Raw genomic sequence first — 27,719 nt, forward strand, 5'->3', positions numbered from 1 at the left:
TTATCACCTCGATTAGAAGCATGGAATGTTGATTTTAGCTTGTTAATTATATGACTCCACTGTTGTGTATTTTGCCTACTTTGTTAGATAAAACTCTGCTAGATTTTTAAAAAGTTTTAGTTACAGATGGCTACAATACCTTCATTTTATTTATTTATTTTTATGCGGTGCTGAGGATTGAACCCAGTGCCTCACACATGCTAGGCAAGTGCTCTACCGCTGAGCCCCAACTCCAGTCCCTTGCTAGATTTTACTGAAGCCTACTAAAATTTGTCAAACGCTTTTAGTATTTCTAAGGATTTCCGAATCATGCTTAAGGGTTTGTTCTTTGACATAAGATTGTTTCTGTCATCCTGTACGGTGCTTATTAATACCCCCTTGGTCATACCAGGCAATCCTCTAAACTCTTCAACTCATTTCTAACATCCCATTTTCTGCGTGGGGAAGTCAGGGCACAGAGAGGTTCAGCCACATCCCGTGGGTGCACAGGAAGGGGTTTCTAAGCTGGGTTTGGAACAGTAGCGTCTGCTCACAAGCCTGCCTCGCCCCTCGGTGACTTGCCTCCCCTGTGGAGAACAGGGGCCTCGCTGGGGAAGTCCCTGCTCTGATCTTGAGGCAGCAACTCCACACCATTGTTTGCCCTTCCCCAGTGCCGCCGGGTCTGGCTTGTGGGCAGCGGAGCTGAGGTGCCGGCGGCCCTTTGGGGGGCTGCCCAGAGGGCGTCATTACCCTGCATCTGCAGGTCTTGCGTGGCTGGGGGGACAGGCCAGGACACAGTGTGGACCTTGGGGGCACCGGCGGAGGAGGCCTGCGTTGGGCTCAGGGCTGGCGCCGCTGGCCACTGCCCCCATGAGTTCCACGGCGCTCACGGGGCTGGAGACACCGCAGCAGTGACATGGGGACCCGAGGACAGCCGAGGCCAGAGACCTCCGATACCCCTGCCGTTCATCCACCTCCACCCCCGAGTCCTGTGCTCTCAGTTGGCCATGGTGCTGGTTATGTGGAAAGGACTCTGTGGACCGAGGGGTTAGGACAGCCAGGGACAGGAGGGTCAGCAGGCACCTCTCCCCCGACCCGCCTCTCCAAGGTCCGCCAGCTGCCACCGTGGCCACAATAAGGACCAAGCTCCCACACGCGACCGGGTCACACTCCCGCCAGGGCGATGCCCCTGACGTGAGGTCCAGAGGAGGAGGGTGGCCACCTTGGCCGGGGACGGCCCTGCTCACCCTCAGCCATCGGCCTTGGAAGCAGCTCTCCAGTAGTGCTCGGTTCCTCGCCTCCCCAGCAGCCACGTCCCCGGGGCCTTGCACACGCCGCCCCCTCCGCGTCGCACGCTCCCCAGGTGGACGCCGGCAGGACCCGCCTCAGCCTCCAGTCTCAGGGCTCAGGGGAGCTTCCTCCACCCGGGTCTCCTGCCCCCATCCCCGCTGCGCCAGGCTTTCTCCGTGACTCACGTGACACCTGGGGCTCAGACTGCAGACCACCCAGGCTGCGTTCTGACTCCCTCTGCAGCCGAGTCCCTGGGACACGTGACTTAACTTCTGTGCACCTCGGCCTTCTCATCTGCAAAGTGGGAACGTTAGGACGGACACCACGGGGCTAAGACACGTGAGAAGGCCGAGCTCGGGCTCTGCCCAGCACCTGCACGTGACAGGTGCTCAGGAGATACTACGGATGCGGCGTCTGTGGGGACCTGGTCAGGGCAGCCCCCTGCCAAGTGGCAGGAGTCCAGCGTCAGCAGGGGCCCAGGGAGCCTGTGGTGTGGTACGTGGTAGACTCACGTTTTATTACAGCATATTTATTATTACAGATTCTCTTTTCTCCAATCTCACGGGCGGAAAAGAGCAAATAAGGTGGCGGTAGAGGCTGGAGTGGCATTCGCAGTGGCCTGTGCTCCTGCACGTCTGGCCTACCGGCTCAGGAGGTGGGCACCGGCCGGGAGCGAGGCCCACCAGCCCAGATCAGCCCGTCCCTACCGATCCCCAGCTGGCCCCATGTTAACTGGGTGTGCCGCTGAGGGTCTGTGGTGCGCTTTGTTACGCGCATTGTCGTGGCCACTGCGGACTGATGTGGAAAGGCTTATAAATGGGTGAGTGGGGTGACACGGCCATGCTTCCCTGGCCGTGATGGCCATCGTAGGAGCCAGAACGTGAACCAAGCAGCCTCACTTCAGGATCCGTGCCCACTATTTTCCCACGAGAGGCCGAGCTCATCTTCTAGGGTGTTTTATCCTTGGGCCCTTCGTTGGTTTTCCACAGAGTTTTCTCAGATCCCAGCTGACCCGCAAGGGCCAGGGTCACCTGGGTCTCTCTCCAGCCAGAGCCTGGCCCACCTGAGGGTACTCCCGCCCCTAAATGGCACCCAGTCTGGCCCAGCAGTGCCCACCCTCCTGTCTCCAAAGGGATGGGGATGGCCAGTCACACCTGCAGCGGTGAGCAGGCAGCCTGGGGCTGACAGGAGACCCTGGTGTAAGGAGGGACCTGTGTCTTGGGAGCCCGGGAGCAGGCGCCTTCCCCAGAAGAGACCACGGGGTGCAGGAAAGGGCCCTGCCTCCGGCCTCGCTGGCCTCGGCCGCTCCCAGCTCCGCCCTCACGTCCTCTGCCCGCTGCTTCCCTGGCCACTGGCCCCCACCAGGCCCTCTGGGACACACAGAGCAGGATCAGGGAGGCGCGGACAAAGGCCAATTCCTCCCTGGCCTCCCAGGGACACTCCCTGGCAGGCAGAGGGCGGGTGGTGCCGTGCCATAGGCAGGCGCAGGCTGGGGACTGACCAGCCGTGACCCTGAGGGAAGCCACTGCACCCTCCCGAAACTCTGGGACGGCCAGAGCCACACCTGAAGGCCGCAGCCACACCTGAAGGCCACTGTGACCGCCGAGGCCGAGGTGCCCACAGGGCAGCTGCCGTGGGACTTGGAGCCGCTCCGCGTCTTGCAGGCTTGCCGGTGCACGCGGCCTTGCCCCTGTCACTGTCCCTAGGCACCTTGAGCCCCGGAAAGGAAAGGGGCACCTGGGCAGCAGAGGCCTGTCGGGCCTTCTGTTCCCCGGCTCTGCGGCCGCCCAGCGCCTGTCTCCCGCCAGCTCAGGCAGCATCTCGCTGGCGGTTAAGTCTCTGGGAAGTGGGCCTTCCAGTACTTTCCACGTCACCGCCCTGGCTGCCGTCCCTGCCCTCCGACGCTTTCTCAGAACCTCGCTCCCTCCGGGCGCCCCCCCAGCCATCCCGTTGCGTCCCAGGGTGTGGCCCCTAGGACAGCAGCGCGGCCGGCTGGGGGTGCAGGTGCTGCACCCAGGAAGCTGCCCTTCCTGCCTCGGGTGGGCCAGACACCTGGTCAAGGTGGGTGTGCCCCGTGGGAGGTGCAGCAGGACCTGGAAAGCAAGGACGCCTTTAGAGGTGGCAGTGGCCCCAGGGCAGGGGGCACACAGGGCCCCTCAGAGGCCCCCAGCCTGGTGCAGGGCACGCCTAGCACCCCCTCCCTGACTCAGAAGACCTTGGGCAGCAGCAGGGAAAGACCCTTGTCTCCAGGTGAACCTAGGTGACGGCGGCTCTTCTGGGTTGGACTGAGACCCCATGATGATACAGTGAAGTCCTCGGAAAGTGACCTTAAGTTAGGATGAGGTCACTGGGTGAGCCCTGATCCAAAATGACCAGTGTCCTGATAGAAAGGTAAGTTGGTCACAGACTGCAGCACAGAGGGGGGTTTGTGTGAGGTCACAGGGAGAAGATGACCACCTGAGTGTGGGGCATGGGCTGGGGGCAGCCGCCAGCCCCGGAGCAGCAGGGATGGCCAACATCCGGGAGGCTGGAGGAGGCTGGAGGAGGCTGGGGGCTTCTCCTTGGAGCCCGGGGGCAGGGGCCTGGGCACCATGACTGCAGCCCTCAGGCCTCAGCAGCAGCAGGCGCAGGTTCCTGCTTAAAACACCTCGCCTGTGCTACTTGGTTGCACGAACCCCAGCAGCTGACGATCGTGCTCAAAGGCTGATGTCAGTTAAGTGTGTAGCCGTAAAAGAAAGAAACGCAGCAAACTGAGCAAAATCCCTTGGCACCGGATCAGTTCTCCGGAACACAAGCCCCGTGGGAAACCGATTCACACAGCTCATTCGGGGGCCGAGCGCTGAGCGAGCAGCTCCTACGTGCCAGCTGGGTGCTGGTGCTGGCGCTGGGGCACACCTGGAGCCCAGGAGCTAGGCTGGCAGGAGGCGCCAGCCAGAGGGGGAGGACCAGAGCCCCGTGTGGTCCTGGAGCAGCTCGTGTGGGCACGAGGAAGTCCTCCCTGGGGGCCCGAGGCGGGGCACCATCAGGGGCCTCTGGGGCATCCTTCCCTGCGTCCCAGCGGAACCCAGCCACAGCCGGTTCCCAGTTGGCACGACACAGGGAAGGAGGCTTCGGCTTCAGACCCTCCAGTCCCACCCGACAGCCGTGCCTCCTATCGCCCGATGGCAGCGGCCTGACCGCAGGGCGGCCCCAAACTCTTCCCTCGCCTTGGCCAACGTTGCCGTTTGGTCCAGGCTGGTGCCGAGCCTGGCGCCGGCCTCCTCTCCTTCTTCAGGCCCCTTCCCCCTCGGCGTTTGTGCACCTGGGCCAGGAGAAGGCACCCAGGCCGGGCTCTCAGGAGCCGCTCCCCTTCTCCACTTACGCCAGCCGCCCAAACTGGGCCGCAGAGACGGCCAGCTGTTCCACCTGCCCTAGGTCGGCGACTCAGACGGGGCAGCGCGGTGCTCCTTCCCCCTCCACAGTCTGCTGCAGCCTCCCGGAGACCCGAGTGCCCAGGGTGGGATTATCCAGAGGCCTGTCCACGGCCTGGCGTCAGGGCTGGGACGACTGGAGGCGGGACTCTTGGAGCGTGAGCCGGCGCCGTCCTGTGGCCGCGCCCGTGGCTTGGGCTTCCTCCCAGCATGGCGGCCTCGGGGAGCCGGCCTCCTCAAGCAGCAGGCGCTCCAGCCAAGCCGCGCGGCTGTGCGGCCTGACGTGACCTGACCTCGGAAGTCAGCCAGCGCCACCTCTGTGGGACCCTTTGGCTGAAACAGTCCGAGCCCTCCAAGGCTCCAGGGGAAGGACGCAGAGAACAGCAGCCGTGTCTGAAGCCAGCACAGCTAAGTACCTGCAGCAGCAGGGAGCAGCGGCCTCCGGGCTGGTTCACAGGTACCTGACTGACGTGGCCTGGTCCCAGCCTGCTCCGGCCTTCGCCAAAGGCCATCTGTACTTTCCTCCCAAACTGGCCAAATCCTGTCACCCAAGGTGCCACACTGGTCACTGGTCATGTCATGAGCCTGAGGACGAATGGCCCTCTGTTATGGTGTGGATGTGAGGTGTCCCCCAAGAGCTCACAGGCGCGACAGTGCCAGAAGGTTCAGAGGAGAAATGACGGGGTCGTGAGGGCCTCGACCCGTCAGTGAAGTGGTTCCTGACCGCCGACTGTGGCGGGGAGCTGGGCACTGGGCATGGCTTTGGGGTACGTATTTTGCATCTGGAGAGTGGGGTCTCTCTGCTTCCCGATCACCCTGTGAGCGGCTTCCCTCTGCCACACTCTCCCGCCACGATGTCCTGCCTCACTTCGAGCCTCGAGGAGTGGAGCCAGCTGTCTGGACTTAGACCTCTGAAACTCTGAGCCCCACAGAAACCTTTCCTCCTCTCCAGCGGTGCTGCTCGGGCCTTTGAGTCACAGCAGCAAAAAAAGCGACTAAAACGCCCTCCGAGGGACAGCCTTTCCTACCCACCAAAGGTACCGCTGAGGCTGGCAGCGAGCTCCTTCTGGAAGCTCCAGGTTCCCCAGGGCGATGCTGAACACCATCTGGAGCTCTGGACTTACAGCTGGAGGACGCCTCCCCTGTCCCCGCCAGCCACCCTGCCTCCTGTCTCCCTTCCCCGCGCTCTGCTGCGCACACCTCAGCCGGGGCTTCGTAGGGTGGACTGAGCAGCCCTAAGCACAGGAATCTGGCTGCTGAGATCTGGGCTCCTGCTCGGATTTGTGACCACCTGGAGCACAGACAGCCGGCACTGTCCACCTTGAAAGGTCACCTTTGAGGCCAGATGTGGGGGGCTCTGGGGAAGGGGAGCCTGCAAGGGCCACTCTGCCAAGAGGATCCACGGCCACCACCCGGAAAGCAGGAGCAGGCAGAGGCCACGCTTCTGCTGGCAGGAAACTCTGATCCCCGACTTGGATGGCGATGGGTGCAGAGGGACCTGGGGTCCAGGAACACAGTCCCTTCTCTGTTCAGGTCTGAGCTCCTGCAGCTCCCTCCCTCTGCACTGTGCTTCCACCGGCGGAAACTGTCCCAGAGCCCACAGTGCGTTGCTGGATGGGGCTCTGGAGGTGGCCAGCTAGCCAGGACCACACCCCCCAGTGCCCACCCCATCCTCCAGACACCGGGTCTGCTGACCTCACGTCCTGGCCCTGCCGCTGATTAGCCACTCTGCTGTTCACAGCAGCTCCCCAGAACCTGAGTGTGACCTTATTTGGAAAGAGGGTCCTTGCAGACATAATTAAGTTAAAGGTTCTGAGATGGGCTCACCCTGGATGATCCAGATGGACCCTAAGTCCAGCTCAGGTGTCCTTACAAGGGATGCACAGAGGGAGACCTGAGACACGTGGAGACACGTGAACTTTGCGTGGTGCAGCCTCGGCCACGGCCTCCTGGAACCACCAGGAAAGCCGGATGAGGCAGGAAGGATTCTCGGCCTTCCTGTGTGTCTGGGGCGCACAGCCCTGCCCTCACCTCCACTCCGACTCCTGGTCTCCAGGGCCGTGGGGGGACACACCTGGGTGTCCTTTAAGCTATCCACTTTGTGGTCATTGGTCACAGCAGACTAAGACCCTGGACCAGCATCCTCACCTTCCCATGGTGTGAAGTGCAGACAGCCCACTCCACAGAGCTGTTGGGGGGACGAAGCCAGAGTGTGAGGAGGCTCCCTGGGCCTGACCCAGGGTGTAGCAGGGGCTCAGGAAACGCTGGCCATGCTTTTGATCCGAAGGGGCTGTTGCTCTCCAGCAAATGTCTAAGTGGGGTTCTGAAATGGGAAGACACAGATCAGATACTGCTGCTGGCGAGAGATTTTGAAGGGGGCTCTTCATGATGCCCACCACCCTTTACTCACCTGCAACCCGTGGGTATTTTTGGAATGTTTCTGGGTTGTGGAACAGGAATGGATTCAATGCATATATACACAATGGAATGTTACTCAGTCGTAAAGAAGAATGAGGTTATAGCATTTGCTGGTAAATGGATGGAGCTGGAGACTACCATGCTAAGTGGAATAAGCCAATCCCAAAAATCCAAAGGCGAAATATTCTCTCTGATATGCAGATGCTAACACGATAAGGGGGAGGGGAGAATAGAAGTTCACTGGATTCAACAGAGGAATGAAGGGAAGCGAGGAGATGGGAAGAGGAAAGACCGTAGGATGCGTCGGACGTCACTCCTACGCTCAGATTCGAATACACACCAGTGAAACTCCACATCATGTTCAACCACAAGGATGGCATTCTAATTAGAAAACGCTATACTCCATGTATGTGTAAGACGCCAAAGCACACTCTACTGTCACGCATGTCTAGAAGGAACAAAAATCTGAAAGGGGGAGAATGTAATCTGTGGGGATCAGACAAACCTGGCTCATGAGCACCAGGTAAGTAGCCCTGGTCTGCACTCTGTGTGTCCCCTGGCCGTACCCAGTGGATCGAGCTCGGGTGCTGCAGAGCCAGTATCCTGGCGAGAAACCTTCTTTTTAAATTGCTAGTCACTGCAGTAACTCCTAATGTGTAGGGATTTTTAAAAAAATAGGTTTTTTCTGGAAATAATTATAGTCTCGCAGGAAGTTGCAAAGTTAGCACATGGCCATCCATGTACCCTCCCTCCCTTCCCCCAGTGCTCTTACACGTAGTGGCACACCCCACACGTGTCTGTCAACGATGGGCCACACAGTGGTGGTCCCAGGAGACCACCTCTCCGAATGAGTCTGTGGCCAGCTTGGTTGTGTAGGGGCTCCATGGCCTTCACACCCGACCGGCCTTCAGGATGGATCCTTGCTGACTGGCACGGGCCACGGAACTCGACGTGGGTGTGACCCTGTGCACGCCAGCAACCTCCCCCACTTCCTCCCTCACACACTGAGTCCTGAGGGGGTCCGTCTGTAAGTTCTTCCTGTGGACAAGTCTGTGTGGCCACCGGAACCAGGACGCTGCCCCATTCGCAAGCGAGCTCCCTCCTGCGCCCCTTTCCATTCACGTCCCCACCCCGGCCCTGGCCAGCACTCATCTCTTCCCTGTGTCAGAAGTTTCATCCTCTCGAGAATGCTCTGAAAATGGACTCTCGTGGTCCTCGACCTCTTGAGAAGGCCTTTGCTCAGCACTGTCTGCTCGAGACCCACCCGAGGTGCTGCCCAGATCAAGAGCTTGGTGCTTTGTGCGGCCGAGTCGTATCCCTGGATGCCCAGAGCGCGTTCCCCTGTTCAGCCTTGAAGGACGTGAGCTGTTTCTGGGTTTTGGCTGCTATAGCTACCGTGAACGTTTGTGTGCAGGTATTTGTGGGGACATGAAGGTTCATTTCCCTGGGATAAATGCCCAGGTCAGTGTTGAATTGTGAGCGTCTTTGTTACCCGACACTCCCCTGCCAAGAAGTTACTATTTGCGAAGACGGTCCATTCTGTGATTTTAGGCACCAGCTACTCGGGCGCTCTTCCAATGAGTGATCATCTGGTCTAATACGGTTTTATAAATGGGACTTCCTCTTCCTTTGTATGTGGCAGAATATTTGTGTCGATTTTATGGAAGGGACAGTCTAGTTACTCTCATAACCAATTTGAAAAGCAGAGGACACAATGCCACTTCAGTCCGGTGACGCTGGGATCAGTGGCTATTGTGTTGTTTTTGATTCTGCCACGCCTGCGCAACCGTGGGCTCCCAGCAGGACACCAAGAGGGACCCCAGACAGCAGGCACCTGGCACAGTGGCCTTGGATCAGATGATCGGGCACCATGACAAGGTCCAGAAGCCAGCCTGCCTGGGTTCCCCATCTTCACACTTCGTAATGAGCACTGCGGATGCACCACGGGGTGTGGAGCAGTTTTACCACTGAAACCATAACACAGGGGCCAGGGGCGGGAGCAGCCCCCTGGTGCAGCACCTGGTCCCACACCACAAAGGGAGGCAGGAAGGACAGAGGAAGGAAGGCAGGAAAAAGGGAAGGAAACGGCGACATACGCCTGGAAGACGGCTGCAAACGGAGGATCCCAGGAATGCCCCACTGGGCTCAGTGAGAATTTCACGTCTTCAGATTAGATCATCCTGAGTTTAAAATAGAACACAGTAGACTACGTTGGATCAGGACTGGGACCTGTGGGCACCTGCAGTTCCTCCACGTAATAGTCCATTGAGAAAGTACACCCCAGTGAATTCGCCCCATAGATGGACTGTTTCCAGTATTGCTATTTCAGTCACCATTTAGCAACTCGTGTATGTTTATCTGTCTACACGGACATCTGCACACACACCGAGGAACCTGTCCAGGAGATACTAGACAGCAGTTCTCAAAGTGTGGCCAGAGAAACCCTGGGTTTCCATAGTAACAGGTCAAACGCATGAGCAGATGGGGAATCCAAGATGCTTCTATTCACTCAGACATTAAAGAAATGGTTAAAAAACATAAAACAATGCCTTGTTTTCATTATTTTTTTCTTTTGAAAAAATGATCATATTTCACTAAAAACATGGTATCTATGTTAAATTGCAATTGGTTCATTATCAATGTTAATAAATCTGAAATTTTTTTGTTTTAACTTTAAAAGAGTAAATGTTAATAGTCTATCATCAAACATGCCTTGAAATTCTCAATAATTCTTAAGAAAATAAACGACCCCAAGACCGAAAAGGCCGGGCACCCTGCTGTCCCTGAACCCCGCCAAACCGGCCTCCGCGGGCCTCCTGCCGGAGGTGGCGGTGCCTGCAGTTGTGCGGGTCCTTTTTTTTCCTTGTCTTTTGTTAATTAGGACCAAACGCTTAAAAATCAAGTTACCCCCTCAAATTCAATTATCTGGGTTTTCCAGAGAAACATGAAACGGGGCTCCGCAGGCAGGCGCTCCCTGCTTGGCCTGAGGACATGCGCCGGGGTCCTGCCGCGGCTCCCCGGCTCTCCCCGCCCTGACCCAAGGCCGCCCTGGGCCTCGGCGGTCAGTCCCGCAGACGGGGTCGGTGGAAAGGGACCCCAGACAGCGGACGCCCCGCCCCCAGCGCCCTAGGACCGGGCGGCGCCCGCTGCCCGCCCGCGGACCCCGAGGAGGACTGCCGGACGCGCGGGGCGCCCTCGCTCGCAGCACGCGGCTCCCGCCCTGCGCTGGGCGTACGGGGACAGCTCCACCCCTTTGCTGGCCACGTGACACAGGCCTGGCCAACCGGTCTGGCCGGGAGCGGGAGGCCTTTCGGGCAGCCCACGGGGAAGGCACGCTTCCTCTGGTGGGGCCTCGAACCGAGTGCGTGGGCGTTGGGCTGGCGCGCCGAGGACGCGGAGACCCGCCCCGGAGAGCGCGTGGCGCCAGCGTGGAGCGGAGCGGGGCAGAGATGACGCTCCCGGCCCGGGCACTGGGCGGCCGCGCGGCTGCCCCTGGAGTGCATCACGGGAGCCAGCGAGTTCCCTCTGGCCCGGGACATCCGCCCGCTCCCACCGCCCAGTGCACTGGGGCCGTGGGCAGGGCCTCGGGAAGGCCGGCCCCGCTGGACCGCAGCGCCCTCGGTGGTGCTCGTCCGGTGGTGCTCGTCCGCTGTGAGAGCGTTCGGGACCCCGGGCCCACCTGCCTGGACTTGAATGGAAGCCCAGATCCACCAGCTCCTGGCCGTTGCCTCGGTGGCTTCCTTGACTTTCCTGGCCCAGCTGTCCCAGCTGCCCCAAGCCTGCCTCCCCCGTAGAGTTCCTGGATTAGGCGACATGCCGCACAGGTTCGCACACAGTAAGCTCTCGGCAAGTCTGTTACTGTGGAGCGGGCGCAGTGGCCTGGACCTTTAGTCCCAGCCCTGGGGAGGGGAGGCAGAAGCAGCCCTTGAACCCAGCAGTTCAGGACCAGCCTGGGCAACACAGCAAAACCTCATCTCAAAAAAATACAAATAGGAAAGGTAACAGCGTCACATATTGAATTGAAATGCCTCGTCAAATATTGCCCCTGGTGCCATGTATAACAGGTGATCACTAATTTTATTTTGACCACCGTTTTCTGTTTCTAAGTGGTTCAAAGGAATGTCACTTTGGGCTCCCCTGGGACCCCTGGGGCCTCTTCTTGGTACTTACACTCTCCAGAGCACCCATCTGGCCTCAGGTCAGCCTCCGCAGGCGGCTGGCTCTGCGGAGCAGTGGACTCGTCTATGCAGTCCTCAGGAATCCGCAGTGTGGCCCAGTTGCACACCAGCACCTTAGTGGAATGGGGAGGGGAGGTCCTGGGGGCAGCCTGTCCACATGGAGGTGGAGGACCCCAGGAGAGCCATTTCCTGCCAACCAGGAACACCTGGGCTGGAACCCAGCTTGTGGAGGGCTGTGGGGTGCCTGCCAGCCCTCCATCCACACAACAGAAAGGAAAACAAAGATGTACAAGAGTTTTTAAAGGAAGACCATTTCTCAGGAGCTGTTGCCAGCCCTGCCCTGACGCTCCCAAAATCAAGTCCAAAATCAGGTTGCTTGGCTTCTGTTTGATGACGAATGTGTCACCTGTGGGGGACACTGAGAGGCCCCATGTGAGCTCTTGGGGAGGAGGTTCAAGCCAGAATCCCCCAGCACTTCTGCGGTCAGAGCTGTCCCCCGTCCCTGTGTTGCAGATGAGGAACCCACACAGAGAGGGTGACCCCTTGCCCAGGGACCTGTGGCCAGGAAGAGTGTGATTGGAACCCAGATCCCTCTGCCACCGAAGGGCACGCTTTTAAAAGACCCATCAAGATGCCGTTGACCGATACCATGCCGGATGCCGTGGGCTCTGGGGCCTCCGGCGTGGAGCCGGGCCTGCTGCTGGGACACCGGGGTGATAACGTCCCCGCAACCCGGCTGCAGCCTTCATTCCTGACAACGCGACCGCGACTCCCGCGCTATCTCTTAGATTAGCCCGCGGCTATTTTTATTCTGCCCTTGCTTAGGGAAGACAAGCGGCCTGGGCAACCGGCAGCCTGGGAAGACCACCGCCAGCCAGCGAGAAACAGGGCTTGTTCGTCTCTCTTTTTTGAAAATTCTCGTTTTAAAAAGCTACCGTTTTTCCTTAGACCCATCTCCTCGGCCAGCCCCTGCGGAAGCGCCTCCCCCGGGGGTTCCTGGCCTGCCTTTGACGAGGGCAAGGCCGCGGGGCCTCACAGCGCAGTCTTGGGTCCCGTTCGGTGGGGATGAGGCTTCGAGGAGACGGGCCTGGGGAAGGGAAGAGGTGGTGGGGGGGGAAGCATGGCTGCCCTCCCCCTCTAGGTTCTTTGGGCTGTGATTTAAACACACATAAAACAGACGACCAGGAGAGAAACCATGTTTGATTATGAGACTGGAGAAGGTGACTGACCCTGTTCAGCATCCTGAGCTCCAGAGAGTTGGGGCCTGGGCTCTGGGGTGGGCGGGCCATGGGAGGGGAGGGGCACGGGCGAGTGACAGCCCTGGGGGTGAGGTCGCAGGTGGTTGCGCTGTCAGGAGGGCCTCTTCTGTGCCGACACGTCCTGCGTGGATGGCCCTGTGCTCTGCAGGGCTGCTCCTGGGCCCCAGGTTCCTCGGCGTAACAGCCCAATACCCCAGCAGCGTGCTGTGGGGCCACGTGTTCTGGCTGCCAGTCGGGTTTTGGGATGGTGTATGCTGAGCCCCACGGGACCCCCAGGGCAGGCCTCAGGGATGCCAGGAGGTCTGAGGAGCCTCCGCTTGGGAACCCTCGTAGTTCCCCTGCAGGGGGGCTCACCGCCTTGCTTTTGGGAGGGGACCAGAGCTGAGTCGGCATTTGAGGCTGAAAAGATGAACGCAAGTGGAGTGTCCCTGGAAGCAGGAGGAAACCCGGAGACCTGGAGCCTCAGGGCGGGCGGCTTTTGGAAGACCCAGTGTCCACAGGGTCAGCACTTCTGGGGGGGGGCGGTGTCCTCAGGATGGCAGCCTGGGGTCACAGAGCCCTTGCACTCTGCTCTGGCCACGCTGGCCTCCCTGCCGTTCCCAGGGGTGCCCGTGACACCTCCTCGGCCTCTGCTGGCCCTGCCCGCCTCGGCAGGACCCTCTCGCGGCCCACCTCCCCTGCCTTCAGTGCTCACTCCACCTCACCTGATGGAGCCACCCTGGTGTATGGACGGTGGCGGTGACGTTTTAATTGTGGTCAGTCACATAAAACTGGCCATCTAAACCATTTTTAAGCTTATAGTTCAGTGGTTCTAAGTATGTTATTCAACAGACCTCCAGCAACGTGAGCGTCGCCCGATGCCGAGCGGCCAGCAACCCCGATCTCCCTCCTCCCGACCCCTGGAAGCCCCCACTTTCTGCCTGGCTCTGTGAATTCGGCTGCTGCAGACACAGCAGAGGAACCATCCAGCCCTTTGTGGCTGGCGTTGAGCGGAGCATGTTGCCCCAAGCTTCACTCAGATCCCATTCAAATCCTCTTAAAGGCCCTCCCGTAAACAAGACAGTTACGATGACTTTTGTGGCAAAATACACATAAAATTTGCCATTAGCGATGCTTCGTGCATTCACAACACCACGCAGCCGTCACTGCTTCCAGAACATTTTCATGAGCCCCAAAGAAAATCCCACACTTCAAGTCACTCCAGTTTCCTCCCTCAGCCTGGCCCTGGCCACCAACAACCAGCTGTCTCTATGGATATTCCACATAAATGGCACCACGGGACAGGCGGCCTTTGATAGCTGGCTTCTGTGCACCTAGTGTTTTCGAGGGACTGGGCGTGAGTCCCTGGAGCTGGGAGGCGTCCACTGGGTGCAGATACACCATTTTGTTCTTCCACTTGGCAGTTGGTGGGCCTCTGGAGATTGGGAAGGGTGTTGCTATCAATGTGTGTATTCAAGTTTTTATTTATCACATTTATAATTATTGAGATCATAGACCTGAAATTTAATTAAATAATCTTTTCTTGTTTAAAAAAAAAAAAGCCATCCCTGACTGCTCTTCTTCCTATTTACTGCATACCCACCCCCATTCCCATGTCCCAAATATCCCATTAGCCTTCCCCCTGCCCTGAAGGCACTAGTTGTCCGCTGTGTTCAAAGGGGTCAGTTCCTGGACCCCTGAGGACACCAACCCCGTGATGCTCAGGTTCCTGAGACAGCGGTATGGTGTCTGCGTAGAGCCCAGGCCCTCCTGTACACGTCCAATGGTCTCTAGAGGACCTGCAGCACCGAAGGCAGCGTGGACGTGTAAATGGTGAGGCCGTATCGTCTGGGGGATGGTGGCAGGAATGAAGTCAGACACGTCTTCACTCCAGGACTGGCTGAACCCAAGGGATGCCGAGCACCAACTGCATTTCCCAACCCAATGCATGGCTTCCTGTGTGCATTATCCGCTTACCCTCCCGACATCTCGTAAGACAAAAGGGAAGACAGAGGGACTCTGCTGTGTTCACGGGATCCCTGACAGGTGCCTGGCGAACAGCAGGCGCTCAGAAAACACCTCCCGAATGGCCGCTGCCCGGAGGGCTGTTTTGATTCCTTGACGAGCTCACCTTCCTGCTCAACCGGGAGGCCGGGAGCCTCTGGGGAAAGCTGCTCCAGAACCCCCTGGGTAAGCTCCAGACCTGGAGAGAGAAAACCCCAAGCGCGTTTCAAAAGGCCGAGGGAGAGCCGAGCACCTGCTCCGGGACAGTGCGAATGCGGACACTGCCCCCTCACGGTTGGTGGCGGGAGGGCGGCTTCCTGCACAGCCAGCCTGGCCCAGCTGCGGGGACAGGACGTTTCAAAAGGGTCAAGTCTGACTCTACTTTCAGGCCACAAGTAAAGGAGGAGTAACAGGTCACAGGGAGCGATGTCGGGAGGACCCTGATGACTAGCGGAAGCCGGGAAGAGAGGCGCTGGACCAGGGGTCCCCACCCGCCGCCCGTCGCTGCACTCCGGCGGGAATGAGCGGGCACTTCCCACTGCGCTTTATCCTCTGCTTTGATTTGACCAAAAATAAGACGCGCTGCGCTCCCGAACCCAGTGCCGACTGGAGGTCAGCATCGGCGAGCGGTGGGAAAGGGCTGGACTCTGTGCACCGAGGTCCGAGGAGAAGAGCTTCACTCAGGAGATAGAGCACCTGTCACGGGGAAGCTGCTCCGTCCCCACTGCGTGTAACGCTGTCCTTCATGTGCTGGCAGGTGGCGCGGCCGGGCACCTTAAAGGTGGAGCCTAGCGTGGGCAGTTACTAGCCTGATTGGCAGACTACAAGCTGGCAACGGTGAGAACGGCCCTGCGACACACAAGGTGAGTTTCGAGACACAGGAGAACCGTCTTACCCCAGAGCATCCTGCTCACAGAACAGGAGAGGACGAGGGGCCCAGGCCCCACGCGCCATCTTGGCCTCCTCCAGGGGACAGGGCAGGGCCCTAGTCCCCAAGTGGCCTGTTTGGCCACATAGGCCTCCTTCCAGGAGACAGGGCCCACAGGGACACATGTCTATGGTTTGTGCTGGATGTCTTTTGGGGCCAGGAGTTAAGGATGATCTATGTAAAGTGTGCATTTCCATCCCAGTGGTCAACACAGGAGCCCCTCCTCGGAGAGCTCTTGCCCTAGTGGACACTGAGATGCTGAGCAGCACAGGCCCCATGTGCCAGCACTGTGACTCCCCAGCAGTCATCTGCCAACTGAGAAGGTTGTTAAGGGACAGTGGGAGGGCAACATGCAGGGGGTGGACCTGCTGGACAAAGGGACACTCATATCCTGGGAAGGACTGAGCAGAATGGCAGAGTCCATCGTGTCACTCAGAGCAGCTGCAATTTAAAGCTTACGAATTCATTTCCAGAACTTTCCATTGAGTATTTCCAGATCATGGTTGACCACAGGTAACTGCAACTCGGAAACACGCAACACACTAACTCGGAACCTACTCGTGAGGCCAGGACAAGGCCTGCAGGCAATCCGCCTCGCCCTCGGTAGCACAGGCCTTAACTCAACACCCGCTGCCCGACAGATCTGAACCGCCTCTGCCTGGCCAGCTTTTCTGAAGCCCATGGGCTGTGTGCTGTAGGACACTGAGGGCCCAGAGCCCTGGGCGGCAGCATTCAGGAAGCCCAGTCATAAAGGGGTCTACACCCGCTTCCTGACGTTATCTGTTGATTCTCAATTGACTCTACGAAGGTTTATATGAACGATCACCCCCCACTTTAAAATGGGGAAACTGAGGCTGTTACATAAGGCCACTCGCTCATGGTCCTGTATTGACATCAATAATAGAGCCCCAAACTCAACAGAAGAGCTTCAACCAAGGTCCAAAATCCACGTCCTCTTCCCTGACCCTCCTTCCTCCGCGCCGCTTCCAGGCCCTCTGGGCTGTGCGTGTGGGGAGGGCGACTTCGAGAGTGAGGCCCACCAGGCTGCCCGACCAGGCTGCCCGCACGAGAAGACCTGGCCCTCCAGGGCTGGCCAGGCCCGGGCTCTGCCCCCGGCCACGGCAGAACGCAGGTCCAAGTGGCTTCTCTCCTTGCTCACACTGGTCTGGATCTCAGAGAAAGGGGCCAGCCGGTCGCAGTCACTGCCCAGCCCAGCCTCACCTCCACCTCTTCAGGTGTCTGCAGGAGCCGCCTCGCTGGAGGCTGGCATCCCTCCGACAGACGCTCGTGCCCTTCCAGGGGGCAGCCACGCCTCTCACCAACCTGTGTAAGGACCAGCAGTGTCGGGTCACCGCGTGCTGCAGCTGCCCACCCACGTCTGCTGAGCAGATGACCAGATGATGTGACTCCATGTCTGAGAAGCAGGACACAGAGGAGGCGCATAAACCTCCCAGGGGACCCTTGAAACCAGACACTGCATTCTGCTGAGAAGTCAGGTTTATTCAAGGAATGACAGGAGTTTTCGTCACCTTCTTCCCATCTCTTCGCTCGTCCCCCACCAGACTGCGCATCAAGCCTCAATGAGTGAGGGGCATTGGAGTGGCCCAAGTGCTCCCAGGGTGACCACCCGCAGTGCCCTGAGTCCCTGTGTCTCGCAGGCAGCTGGAGCCGAGTCTCCTTGACCCACTGAGCACGGAAGCAGGTGGGATTGGCTCAGTCGGGCAGCCTGGCCTGGAAGGTTCTGAAACAGGAGCCTAAACCGGCCCCTCAGACATTACAAAAATGGAAAGAGGCGCTTTTTCACGATGTACAGGACCGTTGCAAGAAAGAGGGCCAGCGCGAGGAAGATGAGGAGCTTGTCGGTCAGTTCCCGGCGGTTGTACTTCGTGATGAGTTTCCGGCCCAGCTGGATGGTGCCCGACATGGACTTAAACTCTTCATTTGCGTCCAGGATGGTTCGGGAGGAGTTGACTGAAACACAAGAGGCAGGGACCTGACTCAGACTGTACAGCGCAAGTGACCAGGGGCTTGCTGCTGGCTGTCTACCAATATGACATACTGCGCTGAGCCAGAGCAGGCCACCACGGGCCCTCAGCGAGCAGGGAACAAGGCCCTGGCAGGGAAGGCTCCTCCCAGGCCCCAGTCAGCTGATGGCGTTTGCTCGGGGGTCTAGAAGGTGGACACAGGCAGGGAGAAGGGCAACAAGGGGCTGGCTAAGCACCAAACTCAGCTCTCTAAAGCAGACAGGCTCTGCCAAGACCCACCAGCCACCAAACCAACCAGGTGATCACGGACAGGTGCTGTGAGGCTGCTCAGCCGGTGGGCGGGGGCATCGGTACCTTCCACCGGTGAGCTGTGGCCCCCAGGACACCTGAGGTCAGACCCGCTCTTTGCAGGTCACACAAAGGCAAGGATGGCCTGGGTGCTGGCGAGAGCACCCCCTGTACCAGCCCTTCAGTGCTGGCCACTGGCCACAGCTCTCAAGACGGAACGAACACTTGTACTTGTGCCCCAGCCTGGGGGATAACCAGGGCTCACTGAGCCAGGAGTCCCGAGTGCAGGCTCTGGGCCCCACACCTGGGGAGAAGGTCTGCCTGGCCAGTCTCTCCTGCAAAGCCTGGCAAGGCATCCTTGGAACATCCACTGATGAGTGCCACAAGGGCACACAGGGCCGTGAGCCGCTGCGCCTGGGCAAGAGCCAGCGCCAGGGACACAAGAAACCAGAAGCCAGGTGGGCTCTGGGGAGGGCCCGGAGGAGGAAGGCCAGGGGTCTCCGGCCCCTCAGGAGAACGCGCTGCAGTTTCTGTCTGTCTACTCAGATGGCACCTTCTGCTCCTACCACACAGCAGCTGCAGCACCCTCAGGTGCCCGACCAGGCAAATGTGGCTGATCCCAACTGAGATTTTGACGTATCACCGAAGCAGATGAATAGCATCCTGGAGTGCTGTCCTGCCTTCACCTAGGACCCACCTGCCCCCAACTCAGCTCCCCGCTGCTGCGATCCCGCTGCAGACCCCAACTCCAGTGTGCCTTCTGTTTTAGACCTCTGGTCCTAACAGGCCTTCAGGTCATGAGAAGGGGCAGGAAGCATCTTCACTAGATATTTCTCCTATAAAATGTGCCCAAGAACCACTTGCACACGAGGGTACCCCTCTGTACACCAGAGGCCCTCAGCGGCGCCTGCCCCGTCCACATCAGAGCAGCAACGCCCAGGCGTAGAAGCACTGCTGGGCCCGGCTCCCCTGCGCCCTGTTCTTTGCTCCCAGCCCTCCCATGCCATGGTGTGCCACAGGGCAAGGGCCTGGCTGATCCTGGGTCTCAGTGCTCAGGCAGCGCCCAGCACCCCAGGCGAGCTCTGGGACACTGGCTTGCTTTCTCTTTGCTCCTGTTTGGAAGGTGGACAGGAAACATAAAATGGCTGGGATTTACAGATGATATTGGGTAGTGATGGCACGGTGGCTCTGGGTTTGTTTTCCCCAGGGACTGTTGTGTATTATTTTTGGAGAGGAGAGCTGAGAGACTTGCGGATGACACCTGGGTTGCTTCAAAGCAAGCAGGACGTGACAAGGCAGGCTGCAGCGAGGCGAGGGGCCAGGGCTCCACACCACCATGCTAGCTGTCCTTGTCTACTGTGCCCCTTCCGAGTTCCGCAGCCTCTGACTGGCACCTCTGCAAAGGAACTCAGTCAGAAACTCTGAGGAGCGCAGCTGTAGACGGGGCTGAGCGTCCTGACAGCAGTCATGACTCCCAAGCCTGCCCGGTCACACGGGACGGAGCCCTCACTAAAAGCCGATGCCAGGCCTCTTGCCCAGTGCTGCCTGGGTGCCACGCCCCTGGGAATGCCTCCACTGGAGGCGCCGGTGCCTGGGGCCAGTCCCCAGCACCTGCAACCTGGAGGGCCCAGGGCAGCGCACTCCCCCCCCCCCCCGGGGCAGGGCCGAGACGTCACCTCCCCTCACGAGCAAGGTGCCACATAAGCCAGGAAGCTTCAGGGGGCTGAGGTGGAGGAGCCCTGGACACGCGGTGGGGCAGGCAGCCTGGAGAAGCTCCCACTCCGGGCTGGGCTTACCTAGAGTCTGCATGGCCTCCTCACTCTGCTGCACCTGCTGCGACATCATCCTGCTGATCCCCATGAGGCTCTCCGTGATGGCACTCGCTGTCTGGGCCAGGCTCTCTTTGGTGGTTTTCCTAAAAGCCCAGAGGAGGGAGGAGGAATGTCAACTGAGCCACCCTCAAGAGGGAGCTCCCAGTTCTTGGCCTATCACATCAGCTGGTGTCGCAGATGATCCCTGGGTGCCGGCAGCGTGTGCAGACAGCTCATGCTGACAGCAACAGTCGGCGCTGCCGTCTGCAGGAAGCCTGCAGTTCATACAGGGGCCTGGACGGTCATCTCATCCCTGGGAGCCCCTCCAAAGAACCACCCAAATGTGGACAAAGCCTCTCACTCCAGGATGCCACGTTGCAGTGCATACAACACTCAAAATCCAGACGCTCAGACACAGCGGGTTGGTGAACGATGGAACACCGGGCACTGTTTAGGCATTATTTTTAAAAAAGAACCAAGTCTTTGTGCTATAATACAAAAGGAAGATGTGTAGGATGCTAAATTTTATCCATAGTACAATTCTGACTTTGTAAAAAATATGAAAGAAAAAATAACAGGGGAGGCAGTATACCAAGTGTTTATGAGCCGCAAGACCACAGCTATGCTCGTCAGCAAGTGAGTTTCCTTTATTTTACTTCTTTATGGCAAATAACCATATACTTCTTTCATACTTTAAAAATTACTTATATTAATAATACATTAAGCGCAAACATTGTCCCACAAAGGGTCAGACAGCATGCCAACTGTTACCCCAGCCCAGAAAGACAAGAGGCGGGTTACCTTTGCCTCAGGGGGTCTCCCCCCTGGAGAAGCTCTGCCTTCTCTAGGTTGTCGATGGCGATTTTGCAAGTGAGATTGGCTTTCCTCCATGAGGCCTGATTGCTGGAAGAGAAGGGCCTGTGTGAGATGCTCTGGACCCCACAGGCTGTTAGGACGGCGGTCCATCCTTCCAAGCGCGGTGCGTGGTGTCTGTCCCTACCTCCTGCCACTGCGGCCTCTCAGCTGCCCTGGGAACTGATGTAGCTCAGGGCCTCTGGACCCAGAGGCCATCCCCAGGACGGTGTCATCGTCTCTCTCTGCAGGCACTGTCTACAGCCCCACGACGCCTCAGACAGCTGGGCACGCAAGGCCCCGCTCCATCAAGTGACCTAAGGCACTACTGCTCTGCTGTTCCTGGTGCGGCCATTCCTTGAGAACCCCAACCTACGACACTTCGTTTTTGTTTGTTTGTTTTTTTAAATATTTTTAGTTGTAGATGAACACAATACCTTTATTTTATTTTTTTATGTGATGCTGAGCATCAAACTCTGCCACAGAGCCCCAGCCCCAGCCCCCTACTACACATCTTCCCAGCCCAGCCTAGAAGGACCGTCTCTGCCCCTCGGCTCTCAGTGAATGCATGTTGTCACAGGAGGCAGAGTCCAAGGACCCAGCTTCATCCGTGTGTCTCCAAGACTGTGCTTCTTCATGACGACAGACCCGTCAAGAACAATACAGACGTACTGTATCCACAGGGGCCTCAGTGACATGATTTAGTTACATCTCACCTAACCTACTGTGTGAGCTACAACTCACACCCAGTGAACAGCTCCCTGAGGTCAGAAAGACAGCCTTCACTGACAGACCACAGGAAAGCCAGCTGTGGGGCCAGGTGGGCACACAGCTCAACGGTAGAGCGCCTGCCTAGCATCTCAACTGTACCCCTGTGGGAATGACACCCGTGCTCTGGACTCACACACCAGCTCAAGTCAACTGTACTAACCCCTGGAAATATCCAAAACCGCAGCAGAGCACGTGAACTCAGGGTGGCTTCCAGTAACACCTCCGTGCCCAAGATCTGCTGAGGGCTCTCGGATGCCCATACAGCACCTGCCATGCCATTTCACGCCTGCATCAACTGTGTCTTCAAAGCATTTGCAGGAGTTCTGCAGGGCCCTGGTGTGCCTGCCCTTCCAGGTGAAGACACGCGAGCAGACACTCACTGCACAGGGTGACAAGCCAGCCCAGGCACTGTCCAACCACAGCGGCCAACAGCACGCACTCAGGTGCAGCCTTCTGGCCTCCGAGTCTGCGTGGCCACTCGCTGCCTGGGCCTGTCCTAAGCTGACAGTGTTTGGCGTAGCTTGCTGAACTTCACACAGGCGCCTCTCTATTCCGGGCTCACGAGCTGTGTTTACTTGGTGGAACAGGAAAGCAAAAGTAATGGGACACAAAGCAGTCACTACGCGCCAAGCACCAGAACACTGTGCGCTCACGTCAGCCTCCCCGGGCCCATGCCCACCAGCCAGCGCCTTCCCGTGGGCACGTAGCTGGATGCTGCTGGGTAATACTCAGAAGCAATACCAAGGAGCAGGGCCCCAGAGAAACCTGCGGGAACGCTGACACAGCAGGGCTTCCAGGGAGAAGGCCCCGAAGACCAGTGGCCTGGGAAAGCTGAGGAGCCCTCAGGTCTCTGCAGGAACAGACCCTGTGATTACTGCACAGAAGTCAAATGTGAACAGAGAGGTGCTGCTTCAGACCATCTGGTCAGAAGTTATTCCTCCTCCATTCACCTCAAGACATAGCTCAGGGCTGGGGTGTAGTCAGGGGCAGAGCGCTTGCCTAGCACACGAGGCCCTGGGTCACCCCAGCACCTCGTAAATAAATAAACACAGGAACAAAGGTTATGATTTTAAAAAATAGCACACAGTTGCGGTTCTGTAATCAAGGATTGGCACAGAACCGGACTGAGATTCAGTTCTGTTGAACATAACAAGCTCATTTACATCTTTGCATGTCAGTGTTTTCAGATAGCATCCCCTTCAAACCTTCCACATTTTGTTCCCTTAAGTAGGTTCACTTCCAGTGGGGTTTTTCTAGTACCAATTCCTCTTGGATAAAATTGACCCTATATTACACAATTAATCGTGGGTTTTATTTTGTTTCAAAAACATAAAAAACAGCATGACATTAAATGTGCTTCTGTGAACCATGCACAGCTCCGCTCACTGTTCTCTCCCCTTCCCTCTGGAGAGTCCCGGTCCAGGAGCACACTTGGCCCCGTGTAGACCACACAGCTGAGTCACTGTGGCCTGGGTTTACGAGGCAAATACTCGCATAAGCTTCATGAGAGCAAGAGACCCAGAGGCAGCTGGTGTGAGGCCAGGTCCTGCTACCTCAGCATCTGCTTTTTGTGATTCTCCACTTCCTGCAGTAGAAGCTGCTTCTCCGACTCCTTGTCTTGCTCCTTAGCCGACTGCTCAAGTTCCTTCAAGGAGAAAACAGCTCTGTGTTAAATGATTTTCAACGTCAACATGAAAACAGAAGAGCACTGACTTCTCTTCCTAGCAGGGCACGAAAGGGCACTGGAAGCCCCCCTTCAAAACAGAATACCTAGAGAGGATGGGGAACATATAATAACATATCTTTTTAAGTTTACAGCCAAGCTGCAAGAAATAAGGAAAATCCCTAGGGCCAAAGTGAGTAGTGAACTCAAGCCAGAGGGCTCGCTGCCCGAGAGAGCCCCGCTCCTAGGAGCCAGGGCAGGCCGGGATGGAAGGGAGAATGCACAGAAGATGAGCCACGGACCCACACACAGCACGGGAAATTCAAATGGCCACATTTCCAAATGCTGTCTCAACTGCTGGCCCTAGTTCACGAGAGACGAGTTACAAAGAGTTGGACAGAAAAATGAAGATTCAGGCCATCTGAGACTGAGACGTGGAACTGGAAACGTCACAGATCCAGGAGCCGTGAAAGGCTACACCCCTGGCAGAATGTCTAGGAAAACGTCTGCCTATCAGATGAAATCACGGCGCTTGCTTTTTTTCTTTTTGGTGGGGGCACTAGGGGTTCTATATAGAGATGTAAAAGCCAAAAACAAGACTCCCCTGAGCATTTACAATCAGAGAGCTGCTCTCACATTGATCTGGGGTTCAAATTTAGAGAACTTAATAAAGAAAGCACCCCCAGGTTTGCTAATCCCCAGAGACGGGCAGAAGCAGAAAGCCCCTGGAGGGACTTGCCCTGGACCAGGCTGCAGCCTCCCAGGTAAGCTCCGCAGAAGGCGAGGCTCACAGCCCAAAGCACCACCACCAGCACACACTGCAGCCTGAGTGGGAGCAGCAGGCATAACCAGCGGTATCAGACCCCCCAACTTCAGAGAGCAGAACGCAGTAATTAAAGATGTCCCAATACCTCAAATGTCAAGTCACACTGTTTTCTTTACAAATTGAAACTAGTTCCAGTTTCAATCAAGCTATCGATCTAAAACCTCTTTGTAAGCTCCTTTGTATACTAATTTATTTACATACTTATTTGCACATGCTAATTTGGAACAAGTATGTATTCACGATTTCAGTAGCTCAGAAATTCCTTCCAATTGATTTCCCCATATACTGCTAAAGCAGAGAAAAGGAGAAATAATCAATTATGAATTCGAAAACTTTTGTAAGTGTTATCAGTTATTTGCATGATTATTTGTTTAAATTTCCCTAGTAGAATGTAAACTGAAAGCAAAACTGTGTCTGGTACTGTTCATTACCTTTATCCCTTAAGCCTGGCATATAGTAGGCACTCAATTACTGAATGGAAGAATGCAGGCACAGGAAGAGAGGAGAGACAGAGAGGACGGGAGGGAGCAAAGTATGATTTCCTCATGAAGTTGGTCATAGAGAACCAGCATCAGTTCTGGAGAAAAGTAAGAGGGTAGAGTAATTCTCAAATTCCAGGTTGAGAACCATATATCTGAAGACAAACACACAGACATTTATTGACACATAGTCAACACCGACTATGTGTAGAACAGTGTATTTTGAGAATATATGACCATTTCTCTTCTAGTATCACAATTTTGTTGCAAATGCACAAAAAAGACATTGACACAAGAGCTAAAAACATCAAACAAACAGAAATCTCTTGTATAATTCCAGGTATGAAGAAGAGAACATGTACATGCTTAGGAATGCAGATCAGAACTGGGGTGGGGTTATTCATTCACTGGCTATGTGCCTAACACTTCGACAGATGCAGACACACCTGTGCTGAGGAGCTAATGGGGGCAGGGAGCATAGTAAATACGTAAATATATTAGTCAGGTAATCTATATAAATTAGTGAAGGAAATAAACACTAGGTAAGCCTGCAAATACTTATGTAGACAAGGAAATACTCATGTTGAAGGTAGTGGGTATAGTGGATGAGCTGAAGAAAGGCCTTTTAAGAAAAAATTAGCTTAGAAAGAAAAAAAAAAGTAGAAGCAATCCAAATCAATCCTCCTTGATAGAGAAAAGGCTAAAAAAAAAAATCACAGCTATACAAAGACTGAGGAAGCTCTCTAGTTCCTGATGTGGAAAGGCTTCAGATATACATTGTAAATTTAGAAAAGTGGTGTTATAGTTAGTCCAACTTTTAAATGAGAAATGGAAAAGAAATAAGAAAATACATTTGTCTTTTTAAATATCTGAGTAGAGAAATTCTGGAAAGATATATAAGTGACAAATGGAAATAGTAACCTGTGGGCCGTAACTGAGAAACTTTTTATGTAAGCTCATATGCACATATGCACACATATGTAAAACATGTGAAAGTAACAATATTTCAAAAATTAAGATGGTTATTATGAGTGCTGGAGATGGAGACAGAGAGATGAGCTAGGTGACTGCTAAAATTCTAAAGGTAACTCTATGGAGAAAACAACGCATTTCGGACTGAACTTCTTGAGACCCCACAGGAAGGCTACATTGGACACAACACCCTGTTGCTCTGCGAACCAGCTTCGGAACAGACTGTCTTCATCTGCTGAGCATCAACAAAGCTGCTGGCTGGCTTCTGGGTGACGTCATACACAAAGCACAAGTCTTCACCACTGGCATCGAGACCATGTCCTATAGAGTCACCAGGGATGGGCAGACCCTGCCACTCCCCTGGCACTCACTGGGGCAGGCAGTGGAAAGCCTACGCTACTCCAACTGCTCCTTCTTACGCCCTGAATGCAGGCATCCTAATGTGCACATGTGACCCAGGACTCCAGGAACAGGAAGACACATGCAAGAGATGCTGGTGACAGACTGAGGTGGAGAACAAGTGGGATGGAGAGAGCAGTAAACAAGAGAAGATAGTTGAAGTGACTTCAGGGTTTTCAAGTTGAAAAATTCCAATTTGCATTCAAGTTACTCACTGCTCCCTCGCTGGGGAGCAGCTTAGCAGTCACCTAGCTGGCCAGATGTTTACCACTCCCTCCAGCTGGTGTCTGAAGGCCTGGATGGCTTTCAAGCAGAGGCTACAGGGAACACAGCTCCCTTGTTGTGACCCATTCTCCACGTCCCAGTTCTGCAGCCGCCCTCACCTGTATTCTGTGGCGCAGCTGCTGAAACTTCTCTTTCACTTCAGTGTTCAGTTTGGTGAGTGCACTTAAGGGTCCAGAACAGTCTCGGATATCCTAGGAGACATGGAAGAGATGAGGGGCCTTTCCTGTGGCAATGAAATGAAATCATACCATCTGTACAGTGAGAAAGCTGACTCAGACCACTAAGATTGGCCTGACTATAATTCATCCTCATCTCTGCTGTTCCCCTCTGTGACAAACACAAAACCATTCTCTCTCACATTTTCCTCATCTCTCTTTAGATTAATGTTGAACAAATAATGTGAGAGCAGGTTAGGTGTATAGCTCAGTAGTGAAGCATTTGCCTAGCAAATGCCCCGAATTTGATCCCCAGCACCAAAAAAAAAAAAAAAAAAATCAAGAAGAGAGAATCGTAACTATGCCCTGACCTAATTATTAGTCCCTTAAGTTTAAAACAAAGCATTGCCCAATCAGTATGAACACTTAAAGCAGCTTGCATGCCCAATAAGAATGGACATCTGAAAGTGATACTGTAACTTGAGATCCTTCCAATTTGAAAACCAGAATGCTTAAATTCCTGCAAAGTACAACAAGATTAACTTGATCTGATTTTACAAACCATCTGTTATAAGACACAGTGTTTACAGACATGTTTAAGGGTAGATTTAGAATTCGTTTCTGAAAATAAATTCAGAATCACTGGGGCCAGGTTTTAGAGAAGGCTCTAGATCCAGATTACGTGCAAATTCTGGCTGTGGGAACTTATTGGTCGTGCAATCTTAGGAAGTTGCTTAAGTTCTCTGTGCCTCAGTATCATCGCAGTGCCCACCTTGAGGTCATATATCAGTGTAAAGCACTTCATGGAGCAGCTGGAACATGGTAAGAGGGCAATGCACCTAGTTATAACCACTCTTTCTCCTTGGCACCCACAAGAACCCAAATGCTAGAAGGGGTCTAAGAGGGGTGCACACAATTCAGATAGCGTGAAAAGGTCACTTTTTCTTTCTTTCTTTTTTGGTGCTGCAGATCAAACGGAGGGCCTTGCACATGCTGAGCACACACTCCACCACTGAGCCTAGTCCCTGGTGATTCACTTGTGTTAATCCAACCCTAAATTTCTTCCTCTAAATTGGCCCGGCCTTCTGTGGATCACACGTGGAGAACAGAAGTTCGAGACACCTCAACGCTTGCTCACGCCTCTGGTTCTGGGGTTCACTCAATCGCGCGTCCCCGCACCACGCTGCGTGCGGTGGTGGGCAGACCCCTCCCCTCTCGGCCACCGCGGGCCGCCGGCCCCTGAGTCTACCTCCGATGTCTGCTGGCACCTGTCGCAAAGGGAGACAGCCTGGGCTCTTGGTTTCTTCCTGCTCCACTCTCGCCAGACGTCGGCTGCTCGCGCTCCCCAGCCCGGGACCCTCGAACGGCTCGGCGAAGCCCCGGGTGCCCCTGCCGGCCCTCCCCCCGGCCCTTCCGTGGGCTTGCCACGGTCCCCCTCGGGCTCGCTACTCGATTTCTCCATTCACAAAACAACGAGGGGCGGCCGCCCGCGGGGACGCCACCGGCGCGGGGGTGGCGAGCAGGCGCCGGGCGCGCTGGGGAGGGCGCGAGGGAGTCCCGAGGAGCCGCGCCCGGCACCGCGGGAGGGCGAGGCCGCAGCGCCCGAGGCCGGTACCTGGATAAGCGCTTTCACCTCCAGGTCGAACTTGACGATCTCCTGGTTGCAGATCCGGACGTGGACATCTTGGGGGGCCGCCATGTTGGAGACGCCGGCTACGGGCCGCGGCGGGGCCCAAGTTCCAACGCGTTTTCGCGCCGCCTTCTTTTCCTTCCTGCCCGGCTCGGGGC

At 56.2% G+C, this 27,719-nt stretch overlaps 1 protein-coding gene across 5 annotated transcripts; it reads right to left on the minus strand.

Moving 5' to 3' along the window:
* Positions 1–16,657: 16,657 nt before the first annotated feature.
* Positions 16,658–27,679, minus strand: BNIP1 (BCL2 interacting protein 1). 5 transcript variants are annotated; one of them, XR_013764720.1, is made up of 7 exons: positions 27,547–27,679; positions 25,875–25,967; positions 22,706–22,797; positions 20,331–20,432; positions 19,515–19,633; positions 17,073–17,416; positions 16,658–16,768 (listed from the first exon to the last, which is right to left on the minus strand). XR_013764720.1 is itself a non-coding variant. In XM_079145428.1 (6 exons), the coding sequence occupies exons 1-6, from the start codon at positions 26,734–26,736 to the stop codon at positions 17,220–17,222; spliced, it is 636 nt and encodes a 211-aa protein (XP_079001554.1). In that variant the 5' UTR covers positions 26,737–27,030; the 3' UTR covers positions 16,819–17,219. The 5 variants fall into 5 exon arrangements, 4 of the variants coding, with proteins under 4 accessions (XP_079001554.1, XP_079001552.1, XP_079001555.1 ...); XM_079145428.1 differs by lacking the exons at positions 16,658–16,768; positions 27,547–27,679 and adding an exon at positions 26,704–27,030 and having other exon boundaries at positions 16,819–17,416; XM_079145426.1 differs by lacking the exon at positions 16,658–16,768 and having other exon boundaries at positions 16,823–17,416.
* Positions 27,680–27,719: the final 40 nt, after the last annotated feature.

Source organism: Sciurus vulgaris (genome assembly GCF_902686455.1).
Source record: "Sciurus vulgaris genome assembly, chromosome: 6".
Classification (NCBI taxonomy): domain Eukaryota; kingdom Metazoa; phylum Chordata; class Mammalia; order Rodentia; family Sciuridae; genus Sciurus; species Sciurus vulgaris.

Excerpts from the sequence above, each read along its gene's own strand:
- BNIP1 (XM_079145426.1), bottom strand. The coding sequence starts at position 27,630 with ATGGCGGCCCCCCAAGATGTCCACGTCCGGATCTGCAACCAGGAGATC. Across the intron at positions 25,968-27,546 it reads AGGTGAAAGCGCTTATCCAG|GATATCCGAGACTGTTCTGG; the intron begins GTACCGGCCTCG and ends CATGTCTCCTAG. Across the intron at positions 22,798-25,874 it reads AGCTGCGCCACAGAATACAG|GAACTTGAGCAGTCGGCTAA; the intron begins GTGAGGGCGGCT and ends TTCTCCTTGAAG.